The sequence below is a fragment of the Microcaecilia unicolor genome, chromosome 1, assembly GCF_901765095.1.
Source record: "Microcaecilia unicolor chromosome 1, aMicUni1.1, whole genome shotgun sequence".
In the NCBI taxonomy this organism is placed as follows: Eukaryota; Metazoa; Chordata; class Amphibia; order Gymnophiona; family Siphonopidae; genus Microcaecilia; species Microcaecilia unicolor.
Genome location: NC_044031.1, coordinates 314,959,527 through 314,983,373, shown reverse-complemented (window position 1 = coordinate 314,983,373; position 23,847 = coordinate 314,959,527). Strand labels below are relative to the sequence as shown.

At 44.3% G+C, this 23,847-nt stretch overlaps 1 protein-coding gene across 2 annotated transcripts in view; it reads right to left on the bottom strand.

Moving 5' to 3' along the window:
* PDGFB (platelet derived growth factor subunit B) overlaps positions 1-23,847 on the bottom strand; it is a 78,345-nt gene that overhangs the window by 12,062 nt on the left and 42,436 nt on the right. Inside the window, exons 4-7 of one of the 2 annotated variants that reach the window (XM_030208510.1) lie at positions 16,117-16,204; positions 13,146-13,345; positions 2,372-2,519; positions 1,401-1,584 (exon numbers count right to left, since the gene is read on the bottom strand). In XM_030208510.1, coding sequence (XP_030064370.1) covers positions 1,430-1,584; positions 2,372-2,519; positions 13,146-13,345; positions 16,117-16,204 — 591 coding nt within the window. In that variant the 3' untranslated portion in view covers positions 1,401-1,429. The remainder of the gene's footprint in view (positions 1-1,400; positions 1,585-2,371; positions 2,520-13,145; positions 13,346-16,116; positions 16,205-23,847) is intronic. The other variant, XM_030208519.1, reaches the window with a different exon arrangement.

Below are 23,847 nucleotides of genomic sequence, written 5' to 3'. Positions count from 1 at the left end.
TGAATTAGCCTGTTGGGCAATTAAATCAATCAATGCAACCTCCACTGCTATTAGTTTACTTAATGCTGAGCAACAGCAATTACGTCATGGAGTTTTACAAAATCGAGCAGCCATTGATTATCTTTTATTACTTAACCATCATGGTTGCGAAGAGTTTCAGGACATGTGCTGTTTTAATTTATCTGACAATTCAAAGGCCATTGACAAACAATTAGCTTTCCTACGGAATTTAACTACTCATATTACTATTCATAATAACCTACTCTCTGATGTATGGGATCAATTGTGGCAATGGATCCCTTGGACCTGGCTCCGCCCTATTATCCAGTATTTAGTCATTGGTATTTTTGTTTTCACTATTTTTTGCTGTTGTATACAATGCATTCCTAACCTTTTTTCTTTATGTTTTCCTCGTCCATTCGCTCCAACACGTCACTCTGCTCAATATGTTTATAAGCTATTACAAACATCTCCACCTCCATCTCCAGCTGGCACACCACGGAGATTTCATTAAAAAAAAAAAAAAAAAAAAAGGTGGAGATGTAGATAGAATGTATTTGGATACAGGCAGCAGATGATGTTTTGTATATTCCTGAGAATCTAGCATGTGATGTTTTTGTTCTTTCCTGAGAAAGTAGCAGAATAGCAGGTGATGTTTGTACATTCCTGAGCAGGTTCACGAGCTGTTCATGTAGAGTTGTTCTTGTAAGCAATGCATGATCATGGTTGTGTAAGCAAAATGTAACCAATAGTAATGATAATACATGTAATATCCATGAATATTCATAGAGTATATAAGAAGGGGATTGACTCCCAAATAAAGAGTTTTTTGCCCAGACACACGAGAGGAGAGTTATTTTGCAACAAGAAATGCAGATCCCATAATGCATCAGGAGAGGATAAATTCTCTTCCTAGAACTGAGTAATTTGGCAGATCTGCAAATGGGGCCAGAATGAGGGAAGAAGGGAGTCCCAGCAACACCTGTTCACTGACTATCCTAAGGAATCCCTGCTTAGTGATTCTCAGCCAAGGACTCTCTCTTAGGATGGCTGAGTTGGGGACAGAATGGGGATGGTGGTGGGGGTGGGGTAACTCCCCAGAAAGCTGCAAATGAGTTTTTGTGGTACCTTAGTCTAGTCAGCACAGGTTGTACAGCCAGAAATGTGCAGTATGAAAGCTTCCCTTTCCCAAAACCTAAATGAATAAAAAGATACCACCAAAAAAACACGCATCCCAGCTTGGGCAGGGAATGGGAGAACATTCCTTTCTGAACAAGGCCCCAGTGTCATCTGGGCCTGCACAGCAGACTTCCAAATCTCAGAATACATGCAGAATATACAGAAAGCTCTGAGATGACAGGTGTGCAGCACTGAGAAAGTGCCCTGATCTGGTCTCATACCTGGCAGCACCCTGCTGCAGCACACACCCCTATGTTCTCAGCAGCTCCTTCAGTGTCTTCTTGTCAGATACGTGTTTCAACTTTCGATGTTTCCGTTTGGGTGGTCGGAGAGTGGCTCGTTCTTTCCACATGGCAGGAGCGGCTGTTGTGCGGGACCAGTGACTAGCAATCCCTGGAGAATGACCTAACCACGACAAGAGAAAAGAAGAAGTGGGCATAGTGAGAAAGAGCCTCAGAAAGTTTAATTTTTGCCACTGCTGTCATTACACACTGTGTGTCACCAAAACCTCCTATGACTAATCACATTAAAAATACAAAAACCAAAAAACCCCACAGTGTATAATTATAGTACCACACTGGGAAAGCACAGGAAAGCAAAGAGGCTAAGATGACAGAGCAGAGAAAAGGCAGACTTTAACCAACATCAGAAGACCTGGAGTGCATTCCCAGCTTATTCCAAAAGGGCAGGAGTCCAGACTTGTCTTGGAAGAGTGACTTCGGTTTGACAGGGAGAGGAAGGGCCAGAAAACGGATGCTTGGTGGGAAGTGGAGAGCACACAGAGAAGGGCAGACTGAAGGGAGAGAAAGGCTATGAAGATGTACTGGATATGCTGAAAGGCATCCAGGCAAGTGAAGCCAAGAGCTATGTCGTTGAATTTGGGATTCTGGTTAAAAACATGGGGGCTCCCTGGACCTGAAAGAAGGCAGGGCCGACTATTGATGAATACAATTAGATCAAATAACACATTCCACTATCATCCTAAACTGTCCATTTAGTTTATTTCATACATCAAGAAAGAGGGACACACAGGACTGTAAAACATCCTGAACACTGCTCTGAAATAGAAGCTCCCAGCGTGCAGCCCTCCAACCATGGCTTAGCTGCTATTCTGAAGATTTGTGACAGGGCACAGTGGTAGAGCACAGACATGTGAGGCTTCACACACATCACAGACAAACTGTGAGCTTACCTCGTGCTTCGTGGGACTTTGCCATGGCGTGCTGACCAGGAGGTGGGGCAACTGCAACAGACTCACACCGGCATGCCAGGTGATCCTCCAAAGTCACAACGACCTTATGAAAGATGGACTTCTTACGTACAATTTCAATTTTATTCACCTGTTCAAGGAGAAGCAACAAGAAAACTACAGTACTTGAAAAAGAAATATACCCCCACTAATCACAACAGTGCTTATTTTAAATTCACTAGTCACATTTTAGGTGTACACAAACTGGCATTTAGAGATTTATATTGCACAAAGGAATAGAATGGGTAGAAGTGAATTGATTTTTCACTCTTTCAAAAAGTGCAAAGACCAGGGGACACTCAATGAAATTACATGGAAATACCAAATAGGAGGACATATTTTTTCACTCAAAGAATAGTTCAGCTCTGGAACTTGCTGCGGGAGGATGTGGTTAACAGCAGTTAGCATATCTGGGTTTAAAGGAGGTTTGGACAAGTTTCTGGAGGAAAAGTCCATAGTCTGTTAATGAGATGGACATGGGGAAAGCCACTGATGAAAGTAGGATACTGGGCTAGATGGACTATTGTTCTGACCCAATATGGCTGGGATTTACACTTCTAAAACTGAAAAAAACCCCGTGTAAATGGCAAGGGGTGTGGTCTGGATGTACTTTGGGCAGGACTAGGGTGAGACTAAAAAATTGACATGTATTCCAAATTTCAGATTTACACCTGCTACCTGGGATGTCTAGATTTCAAAAAAGTGATCTTACTAAGCACCTCCCCACTAGGGGAGGTCATCGACTTAGTCCCCGAGTGGCTGATGTCCCACCTCAACAGCAAATCTGGCAAGGGAAACTGGGCCCTGTGACAGCTTAGGAGAAACAAACATTTGTGTTTCTAAAATGCTAACATTAATGTTCTTTTATGTGCCCGTGTCAATCCCATTGATATTTTAGATCAGTTGGGTTTTCAGGATTTCCCCAATGAATATGCACGAGATCTATTTGTATACATTGGAGGCAGTGAATGCAAACAGATCTCATGCATATTCATTGGGGACATCCTGGAAACCCAAATGGGTTGTGGCCCTCAAGGACCATGGCTGGACACGCCCCCGTTTTAGACATTTATAGTTCTAAAATGGATTCTCTCGCCACACCTAACTAGCACACAAACTTCCATTTCACCATCTTCTTTAGAATAGATTCTTAACCGACAGATGCTGTTCTAAAATCCTAATGGAACTTGAGACATCCCAACCTGGATGTCTCAATTCTGATTTGCATGTCTTTTTTTTTTTAAATGCCTCTCCAAAGCAGAAGCACAATCATAACTTCAGACACTGATGCTGTTGCAGACAACATATTTAGGGTGCTTGGTGAAAAAAGTTACAGAAGGAAAACTGTGTATGGAAACAGCTTCCTTAAAGAACAGAAATTAACCCTACAAGGCCAAACTTCTGCTTTGTGCTAACTCAAAATCAGGCAGATTAAACTATCTGCCATATATCTAATGCTTTATTTTGTGCAAATTTTCAATACATAATAATTCTAAAGTGCAAGCTCCAAATTTGGCACAATCATAAAACTAAGCAAAGTCTTTGCCTTTAAGTATTCTATGTACCTGGATTCAGTTACATTATTTTTTTTATCATGAACGTCTAAATCTTTCCAAATTTTTCCTGCTTCTAAAGGAAGTGAGCACACGTGAAATCTGGTTGCATCCACCTTCTAGTTTTCCAGAGGTCTCTTAAGTAAACAACTTCAAACTGAGGGAATGACTGCAGTATTTCACAATCACCTGTGGCATCCAGTAATACACAGTCAATGTATATATATATATATAAAAAAAAAAAAACTTTCATTGTCACTGTTTTTAAGTCACTATACGCAGCAACCCATAGTTCCCCAGCCAGTACCTCTGAGACAGTGGCGTTCCTAGGGTGGCTGACACCCGGGGCAGATCGCCGATGCGCCCCCCCCCCCGGGTTGCATGCAGCATACCCCCCCCACGGGTGCATTTTTACCTGCTTGGGGGGGGGGGGGCCGTGCGCCTGTCGGCTCCGTTCATTCCCTGCTCCCTCTGCCCAGGAACAAGAAGTAACCTGTTTTGGGGCAGAGGAAGCAGAGAACAAGCGGAGCCGACAGGCGCGCGGCACCCCCCCTCCCCCGGCAGCATGCACCAGGGGCGAACCGCCCCCCCCCCTTGGTACCCCACTGCTCTGAGAGCTGCCTTGTCATAATAACATAGTAGATGACAACAGATAAAGACCTATACGGTCCATCCAGTCTGTTCAACAAGACAAACTCGTAGCATAAGGTATGATGTGATACTACATATATATCTTGATTTGTCCTCGCCATTTTCAGGGCACAGAATGTAGAAGTCTGCCCGGCGCTGGCCTTGTTCTCCAACTACTGAAGCTGTCGTTGAAGCCCTACTCCAGCCCATCCAAATCTATTCAGCCACAATCAGGGCACAGACCGTAGAAGTCTGCCTGGAACTGGCTTTGCTTCCCACTTCCCAGTGTTGCCATCTAATCACCACTAAGCTTCTTTGGTTCCACACCTTCTATACAGGATTCCTTTGTGTTTCTCCCTCGCATTTTTGAATTCTGTTACCGTTTTCATCTTCACCACCTGTTGCGGGAGGACATTCCAGATATCTACCACCCTCTTCGTGAAAAATACTTCTTGACATTATTCCTGAGTTTGCCACCCTGCAACCTCAATTCATGTCCTCTAGTTCTACCACTTTCCCTTCTCTGGAAAAGTTTGTTTGTAGATTAATACCTTTCAGATATTTGAATGTCTGTATCTCTCAAAAGCAGAGTCACAAATGATATCACAAGCTCCTACCTCAAATCCTATAAATCCCACCCAAAGTTGGGCATGCAGTTAAAGATTTCAGTCAGTTATGCATGTAAACCAATTAGCTTAATTGGATATAACTCATTATTTGGCTTCTTATCTTTCCCCCTAAACAAACCTCTCCTCCTCCCCCATTCTCTGTTTCTGTGGATAACACTCTCATCCTTCCTGTCTCATCAGCTCGTAACCTTGGGGTCATCTTCGACTCCGTCCTCCCTCTCCTCCTCTGCACATATTCAGCAGACTGCTAAAACCTGTTTGTTTCTTTCTCTATAATATCACCAAAATTCACCCTTTCCTTTCTGAGCACACTACCAGAACCCTCATCCACGCTCTTATCACCTCTCGCTTAGACTATTGCAACTTGCTTCTCACAGATCTACCACTTTGCCATCTCTCTCCTCTTCAATCTGTTCAAAATTCTGCTGCACGACTAATATTCCGCCAGTGTCGCTATGCTCATATTAGCCCTCTCCTCAAGTCACTTCACTGGCTTCCTATCCATTTCCGCATACAGTTCAAACTCCTCTTATTGACCTATAAGTGCATTCACTCTGCTGCTCCTCAGTACCTCTCCACTCATCTCTCCCTACATTCCTCCCCGGGAACTCTGTTCACTGAGTAAATCTCTCTTATCTGCACTCTTCTCCTCCACCGCTAACTCCAGACTCCGTTCCTTTGATCTTGCTGCACCATATGCCTGGAATAGACTTCCTGAGCTGGTACGTCAAGCTCCATCTCTGGCCATCTTCAAATCTAAGCTAAAAGCCCACCTTTTTGATGTTGCTTTTAACTCCTAACCCTTGTTCAGAACCCTTATTTTATCATCCTCACTTTAATATTCCCTTATCTCTTGTTTGTCCTAATTAGATTGTAAGCTCTGTCGAGAAGGGACTGTCTCTTCATGTTCAAGTGTACAGCGCTGTGTACACCTAGTAGCGCTTTAGAAATGATAAGAAGTAGTAACAAACACAAATTGGCCTAAAATTAGCAGTTAACGCATGTAACTGGTCTATTCCCTATTCTATAAACAGTGTGCCTAATTTTTATAGTATGCAACTCCAATGGGGGCATGGCCAGTATTTGGCTGACATAAGTGCTCATGCCAAAATATAGACTTAAGCTAGTATTTTGCGTGGAACTACCGCTACTGTCTCTCAGCATCTAACTTTAGGTGCCATTTACCGAATTTTCCCCTTGCTGTTTGAATAACTCAGAGTAGACGTGATGCTAACTGTGACATTAGGACTCATATGGATCAGTTTCATCCAGAGTGTGTGGGTGAGGAAATACATGCCTTTTAGCAAACCGCAGGGCTCCCCGAGTACCAATTTACACAGCCTTATAAACTGGAAGTCACAAAGATGTGCAAATTATCACTGGACTCTAACTCATCAGAAGAAAGGTGAAGGAGTGGCGTAACCTTTGTGAAATTGCCAGAAAAGCAAACCTAACCGCACATGCACAATCCTACTTTTTAGTAACAGTTTGACAATGATTTACCCTTGTATTCCACAAAAAAATTAAAAACATTGAAATGAACTCTTATCTCTCCGTAGAGATGGAAGAAAAAAAAAAAAAAGAAGTTCCAACAACCTCCATTCCACTTTTTCCATAAAAACAGGCTGCTTCCATTCCTCCTGCATGGCTTCCCCACATGCTGTGGCTTTTCCGACTGTAAGGAATTTCCTGAAAAACAGACTGTGTGCATGCCTTCACTGCCGGACCCTAATCAACTTTCAAACAGGCCACGGCCAGTTCTCCTACTTATTTTTATCCATCACTGTCTGGCAGGAAGTGTTGACTGGGTCAGTATTGGCTGAGTAGGTCAGAGGGGTCGGATGGAGAAGAGAATCCTGACAACAGCCCCTAGTGGTAGGCAGGGAAATGCTTAGCTTGTCATCTTGTCAGGGTTAGAGGGTACAGATGTCCTCTCTTCCTCTGTAACAGACACCATTTGCGCTCCGCTTTGCAAAATATTGCAATGGTTTGTTTTTTTTAACTTTACCAACCCACTTTTGGCAGTGAAATCTGAGCAACTAAGATTGTGAGCCCTCCTGGGACAGAGAAATATCCAGTGTACCTGAATGTAACTCACCTTGAGCTACTACTGAAAAAGGTGCGAGTAAAATCTAAATAAATAATAAAAATGATACCCTCAGAGAAGAAATGATAAAAATCAGTAAAAAGTCAGGCTGTGGCAATGACGCTGGGAATGTGAAACTTCCTGCTTTGGTCAGTGTCGTAGTGCCTGCCTGATTCTCAGCCTAAACTGTCCGTGCTGCATGATCCAGCTTCTGCTCCTGACTTCCAGCCTGGGTTTTGGGAAAGCTTAGCTTCCTACACCAGCTGCCTGTGCATTTGTTGGTCTGAGCATCCTCTCACCCGTGCAGTGTTTGTGGGTGATTTGAGAGGTGTGACCAGGTTTTTTTTTCCCCCCTTCAGAGCCACTGTGACCATATCACAGAGAGATGGGGAACTGTGAAGCTTCAGAAGCTCACCTCAGTACATTGTAAATATTTTAGATTTCCTATACTTAATAACCTTTTTGTTATTTGGCTGGTTAAAGTCACTTTGCAGCTCTCACAGTTAGCAAATTGCACAGAGAGATGTTTTCAGTGGTAGCTAGGTGCATACTGCTGTTTTTTTCCATTAGATACTATTTTTTGGATGCATCTGTTTCTATCTGTCTATTTCAATAGGGAATCTACTGGTTTTCGTTAACTGTTGAATTTTTCTTACTTTTTTGGAACAGTTTCAGTTTTTTTCATTATGCTAAGCAGGAAATGCAAGAATCGAAGTTTTTTAAAGGCATTCTGTGCATGACAGTCTGCAGAGGTGTGCAGTAGCACACACATCACATGCATCATTCCTACCGATTATTCACAAAAACAGCCAAACCTAACTTATTATTTCTCTGTCACTGCCCAAAAAGAAGACTGACATGCACTTCCACCAATCCACAGTCTTCTTGTGATGTGTACCTTGGTCATGCCAATCTACAGTGGCTGCAGTGGGCATGGTGTGGGGATGCTCCCATAGCTCAAAGCTGAGTTTTGTCGTCTTGGCACCAGGACTGACATGTCAACAAAAGTCACATGAAGCTGGTGGGTCATGGTGGTGGCATGGGTTTTCTTGTTTGATGCTATTCATGTGATTGTAATTGTCATTCATGTGACTGACTAAGACCACGTTGCTATGTATGGTCCAGTCTAACAGTCTGAAAGAACAAGTGATGCTAGCGTCACCGTTTCAAAAGACAATTAGAAATCAGAAGATTTTCAGCTCTGTATTCCTTGTACTTGGAGTTAAAATATGGAACTCTCTACCTATTGCCATCAGAACAGAAAACAGCTACCTTAGCTTCAGAAAGAGGCTAAAATCCTCTCTCTTCCTAAAGACTGCTTCATAACAATCCATTGACTTCTACCTTCTAGTATCATCCATTATCCTTTCCTATAATATTTTTTGGTCTCATGTATTACACCAATGGTCTCTAATTGTTCTCATACCTCACACTAACGTTATCGGCTTTTGTCTCAAGTAGAATGTAAACCACACTGAACCCTGGAAAGGGGCTATTAGCAGTATACAAGAATTGATTTGATGTGATACACTTGCCGCACGCACATTGAAGGAATCACTCAATTTACACGACATGAACGTGAATTGCGTGCCTTGATAGAGAATGAACTTTAAAACAGTCACATGGACAAATTTGGATACTATTACAAGTAAAGCATGTTGAAAAGGTTTTTTTTCTATAAAGAATATTTTGAAACAATAATCTATCGAATTCCTCTTTGTTTAAAAGCTGTAACTTTTTTGGGGCCCTCAGATGTTGGGCAGGACAAGCACCATCACGTTATAAGTTTAAAGTTTTCTTCTTTTTTTTGTACTGTTTTTTTGGGGCAGGGGTCTGTGTTTGTCCTAAAATCTTGAGTGGCAACACAACTGGAGAAACTCTCTGCAAGGAGGATTAATGACAGGAGAGCATGAGCCTATCTTGCCTTGTTACCTGGGCTGAAGGCAGTGGGCGGAGCTTGCTGCCATATTGGCCAGAACAAAACAATTGCTATTGGATTGGACTTATTAGCTCGATATACCACTTAATACTAATGTGTCTGAGTGGTTTAAAACCAAAAAAATGTACATTACACATCAGTTAATCCTACAAAAGTTTTAACACAGAAATTAAAAATACATCATGCAATTATAAAATCAACTAAAATGTTGCTGAAATAGAAGAGTCTTCAGTACTGTACAAAAGCCATGATATAAAGAACACAGTCAGAAAAACAATGCAACCATGAGTTCCATAAAGCTGGCCCTCTGTAAGAAAATAATAGCAAACTTGTGAGGTTTTATTAAACCTCCTAGGTTTTGCATTCTTTCTGTTAGAAGGAGGAAATTTAAGGGAAGTGGGGGTAGGGGTTGGGAGTTTTCAAAGAGTCTGTGAAGGAGGAGGAGGGTTATATTTGAAATGTATTTGTCAGTGCTCCAGAGCTTGCTTTGTTATTTGCAATGCTTAGGGTTACCATATTTTGTCCTCTGAAAACGAGGACACATGTCCCGCCCCCTGCCCAGCCCACACCCCGCCCACTGTCACATATTCCCCTCCCTTTACTTACTATCTACTGCACTGGTGGTCTAGTGACCTCTTCGGGGAAGGAAAGAGCCCCCTCTTTCCTGCCTGGAGCTCTGTCCTTGCCCTGCATTCTGTTGCTGTGATGGTCTCGGGATTCAAAATGGCCACCGAGAGTTGAAGTCTCACGAGGCCGCTTCAACTCTCGGCGGCCATTTTGAATCCCGAGACTGTCACAGCAACAGAATGCAGGGTAAGGCAGCGCTCCAGGCAGGAAAGAGGGGGCTCTTTCCTGCCCCGAAGAGGTCACTCGACCACCAGGGCAGTAGATAGTAAGTAAGGGGAGTGGAGACCCAACCCTCCTTTCTCATGTCAGAACAGAATACCATAACAGCAGTATACTGTCCTGACATGAGGCAAGAGGTTTTGGCCTCTGAAAGCTAACTGAAAAATGTATTTAGTCCAATAAAATATTATCATCATATTTTATATTTTTATTTGTATTTGTTAACCTATAGTACAGTGATTGAAATATGTCAGTTTTTGAAATTTGTATCTGTTGTCTTTATATCTGTACAGTACAGGGGGACATGAATCACTTTTTTCTGCAGTTGCCCTGTGGCTTTTTGGGAGTTCAGTTTAATATCTGCCTACATATTTTTATACTATGGTGGGGGGTTCAAAGGTAGGGAAGGATGCTGGATGACGTGGGAGGGGGTTGACTATGGGATATTAGGTAAGGGGAGATGCTGGAGCTGGGGGCAGAGCATAGGCAGGGTTAGGGGTGGGGCTTGGCCCCCCTTCAAACAAAAAGGCGTTCTGCTGCCTCTGATTTCAATGCTGAGCATTAAGCCTTTATTTTTTCTTTTTATATAGAAATATCTTTGTCATCATAAGAAAAAAATAAAGGCATATAGCACAGCACTGAAATCCACAATACAGCACTGCAAATAAAGCAAACTCTGGAGCACTGAGAAATACATTTTGAATATAACCCTTCCCCCCTTCACAGACCCCTCAAAAACTCCCCAACTCCCCTTACATCCTCCCACCTCTGATCCCCTCCTAACAGAAATAATGCAAATCCTAGGAGGTTTAATAAAACCTCAGAAGTTTGCTATTGTTTTCAATAGTGAAAGAAATTATTTTGTTCTAACCAATATGGTGGCTGCATGGGGGAAGATTGAGGGGCTTCAATTTTTTTGACGTTATGCCATCTCCTGTCAATAAACCTCCTTGGCTTGCAGCAGCTGACTAAGCCCCACCTCCTGCCTCTGATTGGCTCATTCTTCTGGCCAGGACCAATGAGCAGCAAGAAGTGGGAAAACACCTCTTCAGCTCTTACCAAGGGAGGACAGGGGCACAGAGAGGAGAGTGCAAGAGAGTGTTATGTGGGGTGCAGTAAGAAGAGGGATGGGAGGACAGAGGGCCCCAGTAAGAAGAGGGATGGGAGGACAGGAGGCCCCAAACCAGCTAGTGGGCTCTGGGGGCCCCAGCATATCTAACATAAGTCATGCATCCTGGGGCTTTAAAGTTTGGTGATATCATCATGGCCATCTTAAGTGTGGAAGAAGGTCTAGGGCAGCAATGAAATACAGGGCTAACAACCTGACTCCCCTGTACTCTCCCAGAAGCCCCAGCAGCTTCCTACACTTTAGAAGAGAGTAGGGGTAAGGTAAGGGTGGGATCCACACCCCTGATCCTCCTCTCAACTTCTGTTGTTGAGCAATGTTAGAGGGCCATCTGAGTACCGAGGCGGCCCCTCCAGCTGTGTAGCATGAAGCAGATGTATTATTTGAATCTGCCCAAAGAGGGCCCTTGACTTCCAAAAATCTAACCACACTGAAATTTCATTTGTGCCAGCCAAGAAACAGTCGAAATTAGGGGTTTTTAACCAATGGTGCAAACAACCTCAAGAGATGCAAGAAGAGGTCAGGTGGGGTGCAGAAGAGGGCCTTGAAATCTGGGGCAATTTATTGAAACTCCCTAGACAGAGTGAAGGCAGTTATGAGGACAGTTATTGGTAGTATAACCGCATACTACTGTAATTTTTGCAGCTTGTTAGCAGTTAGCAGCTAACAGTTGGTGACATAATGTAGCTGTCAGTAGTCACTAGTGGACATGTGGTTTAGGAAGGGGGTGCGAGGGTTTCATTGATCAGATAAAGGAGTGTGAAAATCAAAAATGGGCAAGAACCCCTGATCTAAATGGATTGAGTGTCTAAAAGTTTCAAATGTCACGTTTTATCTTTATTTGATATATGGTCATATGGTGTTAAAATCCATTACCATACTACCAGGTCTTTATTCATAGATTTTAATACATTCCTTAGCAGTTGAAGGCAGCTAGCCTTTGTATTCATACTCACAGTGCAATAAAATTTTTTAATGTATTGTACACTGTCACAAGGAGGGCCAGGTTTCATTCCTGAGCCAGGTTCCTGCTATTCAGGGTGGGGATGCTATGGAAGGATTCCCAGACACTGCACACCAGTGACATCTACAAGTTCATTACTGACATATATGCTGAGGTCTGAAAGGAACTGCATTTCCTGCCTCTCAGTTCAGGAACCGCAGCTGGACTTACCAGCTTGATGAGCGCAGGTGGGAGGGGGGGAGGGGAATGGACTTTCAGCCATTCAAGATTTTCAGGATATCCACAATGAGATAGATCTGCAGAAACGGCTTATTTCTGTTATGAATATTCATCATGAATATCCTGAAAACCCAACTTGCTGGGGGGGACCTGAGGGGAGTTTGGGATCCACTGCTTTAATGCGAACTTTTTAAAGGCAGAGTTCCTTCTTCAAACAATAAGTTCTTTATAACGTTTTTGGATAACTTTTTGGGAAGTTTTAACGCTTTTGCATTAGTAAAAGTGAAGGTTCTTATGCTAATGATAGAACACCCAGGGAAAAACACCCTGTTCTGGCGCTATTCAGATTCTTTTCCTCCATATGTCATGAAGATTTATTGATGTATGTAGAGATTTGGATATATTTTCCATTCTGCCAAGTGTTATACCAGTGGTTTCCAAACCTGTCCTGGGAGAATCCCAGCCAGTCAGGTTTTCAGAATATCCACAATGAATATTCATGAGTTAGATTTGCATGCAACAGAGACAGTGCATGCAAATTTAACTCATGAATATCCACTGTGGATATCCTGAAAACCTGACTGGCTGGGGTGCCCCCAGGACAGGTTTGGGAACCACTGCTCTACAGAGTTAACAGACCACAAGCTTAAAAACTGACTTGAGAGAAAGATGAGCAAACAAGGCCGTATAGCTGCTCCAGCATGAAGCCAAATGCTCCCACATACCTGGACGTGTCTCAGGTGAACATGGGAAGGTGTGCAGCGCATGGCTTTGGTATTGCAGCAGCCCGAGCAGCGTTGCACTTCTACGCACGGTGGCCACACTAGGAAATTAGCATTGGAGGGGTCCACCAGGCTCCGGGAAATCTCAAACACTTCTGTCCGGGTCTTGCACTCTGCAATCTCCGCTTGTTGAGCTGCTACAACTGAAGGGCAAATAGATAGATTTTAAGTGATCCAGTGGTGCCATGTGGTTCTATGAGGTCATCTTTAACACACAGCGGTCAGCACAGAATGAATAAAAATGAAAACTAAACAGAGCTACTGTAAGGGCAACAAAGCTATTTGTAAGGAAAGTAAATAAAAGTAAGAGGAAACTGATGGTTCTCAAAAGTAGTAGCTGAAAAGGTAAGGAAAAAAAAAAAAAAAAGAAGAGGTTAGCCTTTATAAACTACAAGAAATCGCAGAAAGAGGAAGACAGGTGACAATATCTAGGAAAGCTAAGAGAAGCTGGTAAAGTAGTCAGGAAAACAAAGATATAAAGGGAAGAAAAAATAGCCAATTCAGTAAAATGGGGGTCAAGACATTTTTTTTTAGATATGTTAGTGATAGGAGGAAGTACAAAAGTGCCATTGTGAGGGAGGTAAAAGGGAAGAATATGTAGAAGCTGATAAAGATAAGGTGGAATTGCTTAACAAATATTTCTGTTCTGTGTTCACTGCTGAAAAGCTGGGAGCAGGACCACAGAAGACAAACAGAAATAGGAATGGCAGGGGTGGTAATCCCTGAACAATTCAGAGGAACAAGCGAAACTAAAGGTGGGCAAAGTGATGGGGCCAAATGGCATATATCTGAGGGTACTGAAGAAACTTAGGGAAGTTCTAATAGCTCCGCTGGCTGACCTTTTCAGTGCTTCTCTAGAATCAGGATTGGTCCCAGAGGACTGGAGAAGAGCAGATGTGGTCTCTGCACAAATGCAGAAAAAAAAAAGGTTGGTAACTACAGGCTGGTAAGTAAATTAACGGAAACACTTTTAAAAGAGAGAATAGTAAATTGCTTGGAAACCAATGGATTACAGGACCTCAACCAACATGGTTTTCACTAGAGGCAGGTCTTGTCAGACAAATATGATTAATTTCTTTGACTGGGTGACCAGAGAGTTGGATCAAGGGAGAGCGCTAGATGTGGTGTATTTAGATTTTAGCAAAGCCTTTGACACTGTTCCACATAGATGACTAATAAATAAACTGAATGCCTCAGTATGGGCCCTAAACTTACTGACTGGGTTAGGAATTGGTTGAGTGGAAGAGTAGTGGTAAATGGAGCTCATTCTGAGGAAAACGATGATAGCAGTGGTGTACTGCAAGGTTCGGTTCTTTGGCTGGTTCTTTTTAACATTTTTGTAAGCAATATTGCTGAAGAGCTGTCTGTAAGATTTGCCTCTTTGCAGATAAGAAATCTGTAATAGGGTAGACATCCCCGATAGTGTGGATAAGATGAGGAAGGACTTAGTGGCTTGAAGAATGGTCTGGAATTTGGTAGCTTAGATTTAATGTTAAAAAATGCAGGGTCATGCATTTGGGCTGCAAAAACCTGAGGGAACGGTACAGTTTAGGGGATGATGAACTTTTGTGCACAAAATAGGAGCAGGACTTGGGTGTGATCGTCTGTGATGATCTTAAGGTGCCCAAACAGGTAGAAAAGGTGACAACGAAAGCTAGAAGGATGCTTGGATGCATAGGGAGACAAATGGCCAATAGGAAAAGGAGATGATGATGCCCCTGATGAAACCTCGTTTAGAATATCGTATACAATTCCTGTGACTGCACCTTCAAAAAGATATAAACAGGATGGAGTCTGTCCAGAAGGTAGCTACTAAAATGGTCAGTGGTCTTCGTGGTAAAGCATATAGGGACAGACTTAAAGATCTCTATATGTATACTTTGGAAGAAAGGCGGGAGAGGGGAGATAGAGACATTTAAATACCTGTATGGCATAAATACACAGGAGGTGAGTCTCTTTCAATTGAAAGGAAGCTCTGGAAAGAGGGGGCATAGGATGAAGGTGAAAGGGAACAGACTCAAGAGGTAACCTGAAGAAATACTTCTTCACAGAAAAGGTGGTGAATTCGTGGAATAGCCTCCCAATGGAAGTGGTGGAGATGAAAACAGCATCTGAATTCAAGAGAGCTTGGGACAAGTACATAGGATCTCTCTAGGAGTGATAGGCAGAGTCAAGCAGAGTCAATGGCATGGAAGGACAGACTGGATAGGCCATATGGTCCTTATCTGCCTACATTTTTCTACGTTTCTATGGAACAGTAGAAAAAGAAGAGCATGGTGGGATTGAAAGTCTTGTAGAAAATTCAAAACATTCAGAATGTCGTGATGAGATTAGATCTGTATTCTAAGTTCTCCTGCCTAATGGAACTGGGCACCCAGTAGTGCACTAGGGAGTGCTGCAGGTCAGGACTGAGGTGCATTGGCAGAGCTCTATGTGTGGGGTCTCAGTACTAGTGTAACATAGGGTACTGCAGGGCAGGACTTAAGTGCATTGATAGAGCTGTGTGTTTTTTTTTTTTTTTTTTTTGGGGGGGGGGGGGGGGATCCCAGCACTGGAATAGCAGTAGGTACTGCAGGTCAGGATTGAGGGGCATTGATAGAGCTGTGTGTGGGGGTCTTTGTACTGGAATAGCAGTGGGTGCTACAGGTCGAGGTGCATTGGCAGAGATGTGTGTGGGGGGGGGTGGGGGAGGAGGGGTCACCAGTACTGGAATAGCAATGGGTGTTGCAGGTCAGGATTGAGATACATTGGCAGAGCTGTGCATGTACATGTTTGGATGTAAAGTGATAAGCACTATATCTGGTAATATCAGTTTCACTTTGCTCAGATGTAAAATTCAGTATTCAGAAGGTTATTAAAGCAATTCACATATGCATAAAAAGACTTCGAAGGCTGGATGGGAATCTGTACCTACCTAAGCTGCGTCTGACTCTTGATACTGTCAAGTTGTTGCTGGAAACGCTTTCCATTGAGTTTTGATCTGTATCCAGATAATCGTCCTCTGTAAGAGAAAGAAACAGTCATATTTATATCCCATTGTCACCACGTTAAACCACAGAGAGGTTTTTATCACAGACTCTGGTTCAGTGGCCATTAGATGCAAAAAAGCTTCTAGGGAAAGACTGTTTTCTAGAACTGGATGGCAGACCTCTCGCTGGTCACATGTGACGGGCGCCTTCAGAATGATTGCTGAAATCAAAAGCACACTGAACGCCCAGATGAAACAAGACAACCCAGCTGGGAATTCATTTCATGTCTTGTCAAACAAAATGCCATTTATATGCTGCATCTAAAAGCCCTTCATTTGCCAGCAAGTGGCTTCGCTACACTTCATTTGTAAATGCATTAGATCAGCTTAGTACCAAGGGCTGTGCAAGTGGTGTGGCCACAGGACAAGAACACGAAAGGGCTCAAAAATTGCCCCCAGTTCACTGTCTCCTCTCATTGGTGGTAACAAAGCAGTTGGGGCCAGGGAGGCGCTAAAGGGCGAGTCACACAGGGGCAAACTATAGCGGAAGGGGGAGGAACCTATGATTCTGTTTTCTGGGCTTATCTATTACACTACTGAATATTTGTATATTGCCTTTCTTACACATAGCCCAACTCAGAGCAGTTCACAAAACATAACACAGCAATTAATACATTATAAAATGCACCAAAATACAATTCACATATACAAATGAATACAAATCATTAATATTTTTCCACATAAAATGCAATTAATAAAAATATAAACCACCAATATATTTCTAAGCAAAATGAAAATATAACACAATTAATACAATATAAAACAAACTGCGTACAGTGTCTCTAGATATTTACATTCTGAACATCAGTGATGCAATTGCTTCTGATGTCCTAGAACACTGTTTCCCAAGTCCGGTCCTGCAGTACCCTTTGCCAGTCAGGTTTTCAGGATATCCACAATGAATATGCATGAACTTGATTTGCATACACTGCCTCCATTATATGCAAATCTCTTTCAGGCATAGTCATTGTGGATATCCTGAAAACCTGACTGGCAAAGGGTACTGCAGGACCGGACTTGGGAAACACTATCCTAGAAAGTACTGGGATAAATATAGTTTTAACCACTACTCCATACATAAGCAACAGTAGTACAACAGCATCGGACTTCCCACCATGGTTAAAACCCAAACTTCAGTCAGCATAAGATGAATCACTTAATTTTTAAACCACATCGCTAACCTTGGAGGCTGTGAAGATTGTTAAACTGTTATGGAAAGGCAGAAATGGGCTTGAGTGTCAGCTTAGCTTGAGTACTGGGTATTGGCGCTAATTGGCAGGATATTCAATTAAATTGTGTGCACAATTTTAAATTCAATTTATAGAATTGGGGGGTAAATGTGGTACAACATACTATTTGATCCTGATCTTTCTTTGTCATTTCCAGGACACAGACCGCAGAATTCCACCCAACACTGGCCTTATGTCCCAACTACTGGATGCTATCCGGTTAAGCAACGTTTTCTTACTGAACGAAAAGCATAAAACCAAAAAAATCGATGTTGTCAGAAAAATACCAGAATAATCAGCCTCCAAGAATAGATCAAAGATTCTGATCTGTTAAAACAGAAATCAGGTTGACCAGGTCTTGATTTGTAGACAAAAAGGGAAGTGGGTCTGTGGAGCTGGGATAAGGGGGAGAGGGATCCACGGTCAGGCGCAGCAGAAGAGAGACTGGATTATTTAGTGTGACTGCTCTTTGCTGTGCTCCAGTTTCACACCCTCCTCTTCTATTCCCTACAGGCTTCCGGGAAGGAAGGATCTGGAGACTGAAAATAGGTGGGTTTTAAGTGTTTTTCTGAAGTGTAAGTGGTCATTCGTGGTTTTCAAGGCTTTTGGTAGTGCGTTCCACAGTTGTGTGCTGATGTAGGAAAAGCTGGCTGCATAGATTGATTTGTATTTGAATCCTTTGCAGCTTGGGTAGTGGAAGTTTAGGTACGCTCGTGTTGATTCGGATGTGTTTCTGGTTGGTAGGTCGATCAAGTCCGTCATGTATCCCGGTGCTTCACCGTAGATAATTTTGTGAACCATAGTGCAGATTTTGAAGGCAATGCATTCTTTGATGGGAAGCCAGTGTAGTTTTTCACATAGGGGTTTTGCGCTTACAGGAGCCATTGCTTGTCGGTTAAATAGTGCTGAATATTGGGAGGAGTGTAAAAATGTATGTGGTGCTTTGCCATCACCTCTTCGATAATTACAGTACATGGGAATGCCTACAGACTCTCTGGAGCTAATTAGTTTCCCCACTCTCCCAACTACATTCTTTTGGGAACAACTTGAGTTGCTGGCAGTGCTTAATGAACCTGACAAATACACAGAGTTCGTATCCCCTCTTTCTGGGGGGGGGTTCAGTTATGTGGTTCTTTCCAGTTTTGAAGGTTTTTCCTGCACATGTTAACATTTTTCAGTCCCTGTTTATATGTTAGCATGTTTTTCCCCCAGTCTCAGTGTAAATGTCATGATGTATTCATATGGCCAGTACCATTACTGTCACCTAGAAGCAACATTTTTCCAACTGTCAGAGGCTGAACTGCTAAAACGTGTTTTTTCTTACTTTATTACTTTCTAGCTATCATTTTCCAAGGCACTGATGTTCAAAGGTCCAGCGAGACAGAAAACAGGACAAACCCCATAGTGCAAGAACAGTACAGAAACCTAAGCTCTCCAATGCTCAAAGCAAATGGGAATCAAATTTTATGAGTGCTAGTAAACTGAAAACGAGGAGAAACGTGCCTGGCGCATGTGCAGAAATGTTTCATGGTAGAACCAGAAGTGCAAGCTCACATTGGTGCCATTCTTCTGTGCCTTTAAATATAAGCTTTTCAAAAATTGCTTGCACTTAAAATTTTCGAAAGGCTCATAGTTAAGCGCAGAAAATCAGGTGTCAATTTGTGCTTTCACTTTCTCTTTTGCTCGGACTCGCACACGTGTTTATTTTTCTCATTATCAGCACTTAGAGGCTGTACGGGCTTCTTTCCGCTTCCAAAGCGATACAAAACTGGCAGTTTAATGTCATAAACTGAGAAGAAATCCTCTCATCAAGGCCTTTAATGCTACCCCCGAGTGGGTGGAAAGTTTTCAGCATTAAAGCAAACTTTTTTTCTGCACTGTTGTCTAAGCATTGGGAGAGAATACCGAGTAACCTCATTAACATTCATTTCAATACATTTATAAACAATTTGTGGCCATCTTTGCATGCACGTTGATACCTGCACTAGAGCCCTCTGAGCATTCTGTGCACATTAACCTGTGTGCTACTCCGGCACTAATTGCCTTTAATGCCAGCATTAGGTTTTCAGTGTTGGCCCCCAAGTCCCGAGGTCTGCCTGTTTACAGTTTATGTTGCCTGCACTGCACACTGGACTTTGATGCTTACTTGCCTGTCACCAGGGGCGGCCCAAGGCAATCTGCCGCCTGAGGCAGGGATAAGATGCCGTCCATGCCCTCGCCGCCACCTGGTTACAGTCTGGAATATTCCCTCCTCAACCCTCTTCCATGCGTCTACCTTCTTTTTTTCTTTTCCAAAAGGTGGCAGTGGAAGCAATTCACAGAGGCTGCCCTGCCGCTGGCATCGACCTCTTCGCTCTACTGCGTCCTGCCTCTGAGGAAACAGGAAGTTATGTCAAGAGGGGGGCCAAAATAGGGAAAAGGGGCTGTTGCTGGTGGCAAGGCAGCCTATGGGAATCACTGCCGCCTTTTGGAAAAGAAAAAAAGAAGGTAAACATGGGAAGAGGGAAGGGGGGGGGGGAAGATGTCGCTCCATGGAGAGTGCGGCCCGAGGCCCCCTCCTCAGTTGGCCTAATGGTAGGGCTTCCACTGCCTGTCACAGCACATTAGTGAAACTTCCCATGCACAGATCCCTGGCATAGCTTACTGAGAAAAAAGGGAAGCCACTATGCTTTTTGTGACCTTGGTCGTCACATCAGCCTCCAGTGTCTCAGATACAAACTAACTAGTTAATATTCAGACAGCGGCGGTCAGTGTTTCTTTAAATGCTGACCGCAGCCACCTAAATTAGATTCAGATACTCAGTGCTGAGCTCTATCTAGTCCCTGGCACCGAATATCCGAGTTTTTGAAAAGTGCCCAGAAGCTATTCACGTGCAGCTAATATTTACTGCTGTACATGCAGAACTAACCAGGCATAGTTAGGACTACTTTTTATGTGGTCCAACATGCCCATTTAGCCATGCAGGCACAGACCCTGAATATTGCAATAAATCCCAGGTCTGTCCCAATTCCTCTCCAAGATCACCCCAGCATTAATCAAAGAGTGCTGCAGCGGTCAGATCAATTCATCAAGTTTCCAGTTGCCACTGAATATCAGCTCTTGGGCTGGCCAGTATGATTTAATCAGGCAGGAGCCTCTCCTGCCCAGTTAATGATAAAGGAGATGGGACAACTTCCCCATGAGGAACGGCTAAAGCGGCTAGGGCAGCTTAGAGAAGAGATGGCTAAGGGGAGCTATGATAGAGGTCTATAAAATAATGAGTGGAGTGGAACAGGTAGACGTGAATCACTTGTTTAACTCTTTCCAAAACTGCTAGGACTAGGGGGCACACAATGAAGCTACAAAGTAGTCAATTTAGAACAAATCGGAGAAAATATTTCTTCACTCAATGCATAATTAAACTCTAATTCACTGCCAAGGAATGTGGTAAAAGCAGTTAGCTTAGCGGGTTTAGGAGAAATTAGGTCTTACCTGATAATTTTCTTTCCATTCGTTCTTCACACTATTCCAGGACAAGTGGGTAGTTATGTCCATCGACCAGCAGGTGGAAATAGAAAATCCAGAACTGAGCACTACTACCTAGCCATGTGCTAGCCACCCAGTTCCTCAGTATTGTACATAAGCCAGTAGAAAACCAACCTAAATGAATGAACAGCAACCAACCAACAAACAAGGCAAAAAAACCTCAAAAACCAACGACAGGATCCAGAACAGTGAGCAGGGCAGTCAGAAGCAAAATAGGCTAAAAACACCGGGAGGGCTCCTGGAATAGTGTGAAGAACTAATGGAAGACCTAATTTCTCCTTCCATTACATTCTATCCCAGTATTCCAGGACAGTGGGATGTTCAAAAGCAATTGGCCCTGCTGCTCTTAAGACCGCCACCCCAAAGGACGCATCTGACCGCGCAGCAACATCCACCCTATAATGCTTACTGAAAGAATGCAACGACGACCACGTTGCTGCCCTACAAATGTCTACCGGAGAAGACAAAGACGTCTCTGCCCACGACGTCGCCACACGCCTAGTCGGGTGGGCTTTCAAACCCAAAGGCAAAGCCTTCCCTGCCAGGAGGTAGGCGGACAACATCGCCTCCTTCAACCAGCGGGCAATGGAAGCTTTGGAGGCCTTTAGGCCCAACTTCTGTTTACCGAACAAAACAATCTAACCGAGCGACAAAACTCATTAGTTGCCTCCAGATACCGGATAAGAACTCTTCGAACATCTAGAAGCCGCAAGGACACATACCGGCTCCCCACGTCCTACCGACGAAAAGAAGGCAGCTCTACCGACTGATTAAGATGAAATTCTGAGACCACCTTGGGCAGAAAAGACAGCACTGTTCGTAGAGACACCCCCTTCTGAAAAACAGAGAAAGGGGTCCCTGCAAGAGAGCGCCTGGAGCTCAGAAATGCGACGGGCCGAAGCGATAGCCACCAAAAATGTCGCCTTCAGAGTAAGATCCTTCAGGGAAGCCTGACAAAGAAGCTCAAAGGGAGGACGCTGAAGTGCTCTAAGCACCAGATTGAGATCCCAGTCAGGGCAGGGAGCCCGGAAGGGCGGTCAAAGACTCACTCTTTTCAGAAAATGGACCACATCCGGGTGAGCCACCAGCGAGGAACTGCGCAAGTGCCCTCAGAAGCAGGCCAAGGCCGCCACCTGGACCTTCAAGGACCCCAGTGCTAAGCCCTTGTGCACCCCCTGCTGCAGAAAATCAAGGTTGCTGCCCACCAAAGTGCTAAAGGAATCCAAACCCCTTTCCGTACACCAATCTTCAAATATATGCCAGACGCGGACATAGGCCGAAGTAGACCGCTTGCGAGCCTGAAGCAGGATAGTAATAACCGAATCCGAAGAGCCCTTCTTCCTCAAAAGAGACCTCTCAAGGGCCAGGCTGTAAGACCAAAGTGGGAGGGATCTTCCATGGCTACCGGTCCCTGCCAGAGAAGACCCCTCTCCTGCGGAAGCCGCAGCAGCTGGCCATCCATAAGACTGATGAGGTCGGCATACCAAGGATGCCTGGGCCAGTCACGGACCCACCAAAATCACTCTGCTGTGATGAGTCGCTACTCTTCTCAGCAGACGGCCCAACATCGGCCAAGGAGGAAAGACATACAGGACTCCCTCTACCAGCCACAGTTGAAGTAGGGCATCCAGACCTAACAAATCCTGCTCCCTGTGACGACTGAAGAAATGTGGAACCTTGGCATTGTCCTTCATGGCCATGAAGTCCATTCAAGGAAGGCCCCAACGCCACACTACTAATTGGAACGCCACGGCAGACAGCTTCCACTCGCCGGGATCGAAAACATGACGACTGAGAAAGTCGGCTTCTATGTTGAGGACCCCGGCAATGTGGGCGGCTGAGAGGTAAGACAGGTGCCGCTCCACCCAGACCATCAAGAGGCCGGATTCCCTGGCCAGACGGCTGCTGCGGTTCCCCCCCAGCCTGTTGATATAAGCTACAGTCGTTGCATTGTCGGAGAAGACTCGGACCGCAATCCCCTTCAGGAATGGGAGAAACGACTTCAGAGCTAGCAGCACTGCCCAAAGCTCCAGAAAATTGATGGTCCAGCGGGACTCCTGCGGTGACCACGTACCCTGAGCTAAATGGCCTCTGAAATGGGCCACCCAGCTAACAGGCTGGCATCCGTTGTCACTACTTCCTATTGCAGAATGAGAAAGGACATTCCCCGAGCCAGAGACTGGGGGCAGAGCCACCATCTCATGCTCCGCCTGGCCTCCAACGTCCAAGGCAGTCTGACTTGGTAAGCCTCCGACACCGGAGACCAGCGAGAGAGCAGAGACCTCTGAAGCAGACACATGTGAGCTCGCGCCCAAGGGACTACCTCCATGGCCACTGTCATGGACCCTAGAAGCTGGACGTAGTTCCAAACCCAGGGCCTGGCGGCCAACAGAAGGGGGCGTACCTGCCTCACCCGCTGCGGGTCAGTCAGAAAGACCCGAGCCCGTTGGGTATCAAATAGAACACCTAAGTATTCCAGGCGCTGAGAGGGGATCAGGCAGCTCTTCTCGAAATTGATCACCCATCCCAAGGACTGAAGCAGCCTGACAACCGTGGAAGTCACTTCCAAGCTATCCTGGTAGGACGACGCGTGAATTAGCCAGTCGTCCAGGTAAGGGTGCACTCGAACACCCTGTTTCCGGAGGAAGGCTGCCACCACTACCATCACTTTGGAGAAGGTCCGTGGGGCCGTAGCAAGGCCAAATGAGAGTGCCTGAAACTGGACCTGCTGACCCAGTACCGCAAAATGAAAGAACTGCTGATGGAGGCCCCAAATTGGAATATGAAGGTACGCTTCTTTGAGACAGAGAGGTGAGAAACTCGCCCTCCCACACGGAGGCAATGATGGACCTGAGGGTTTCCA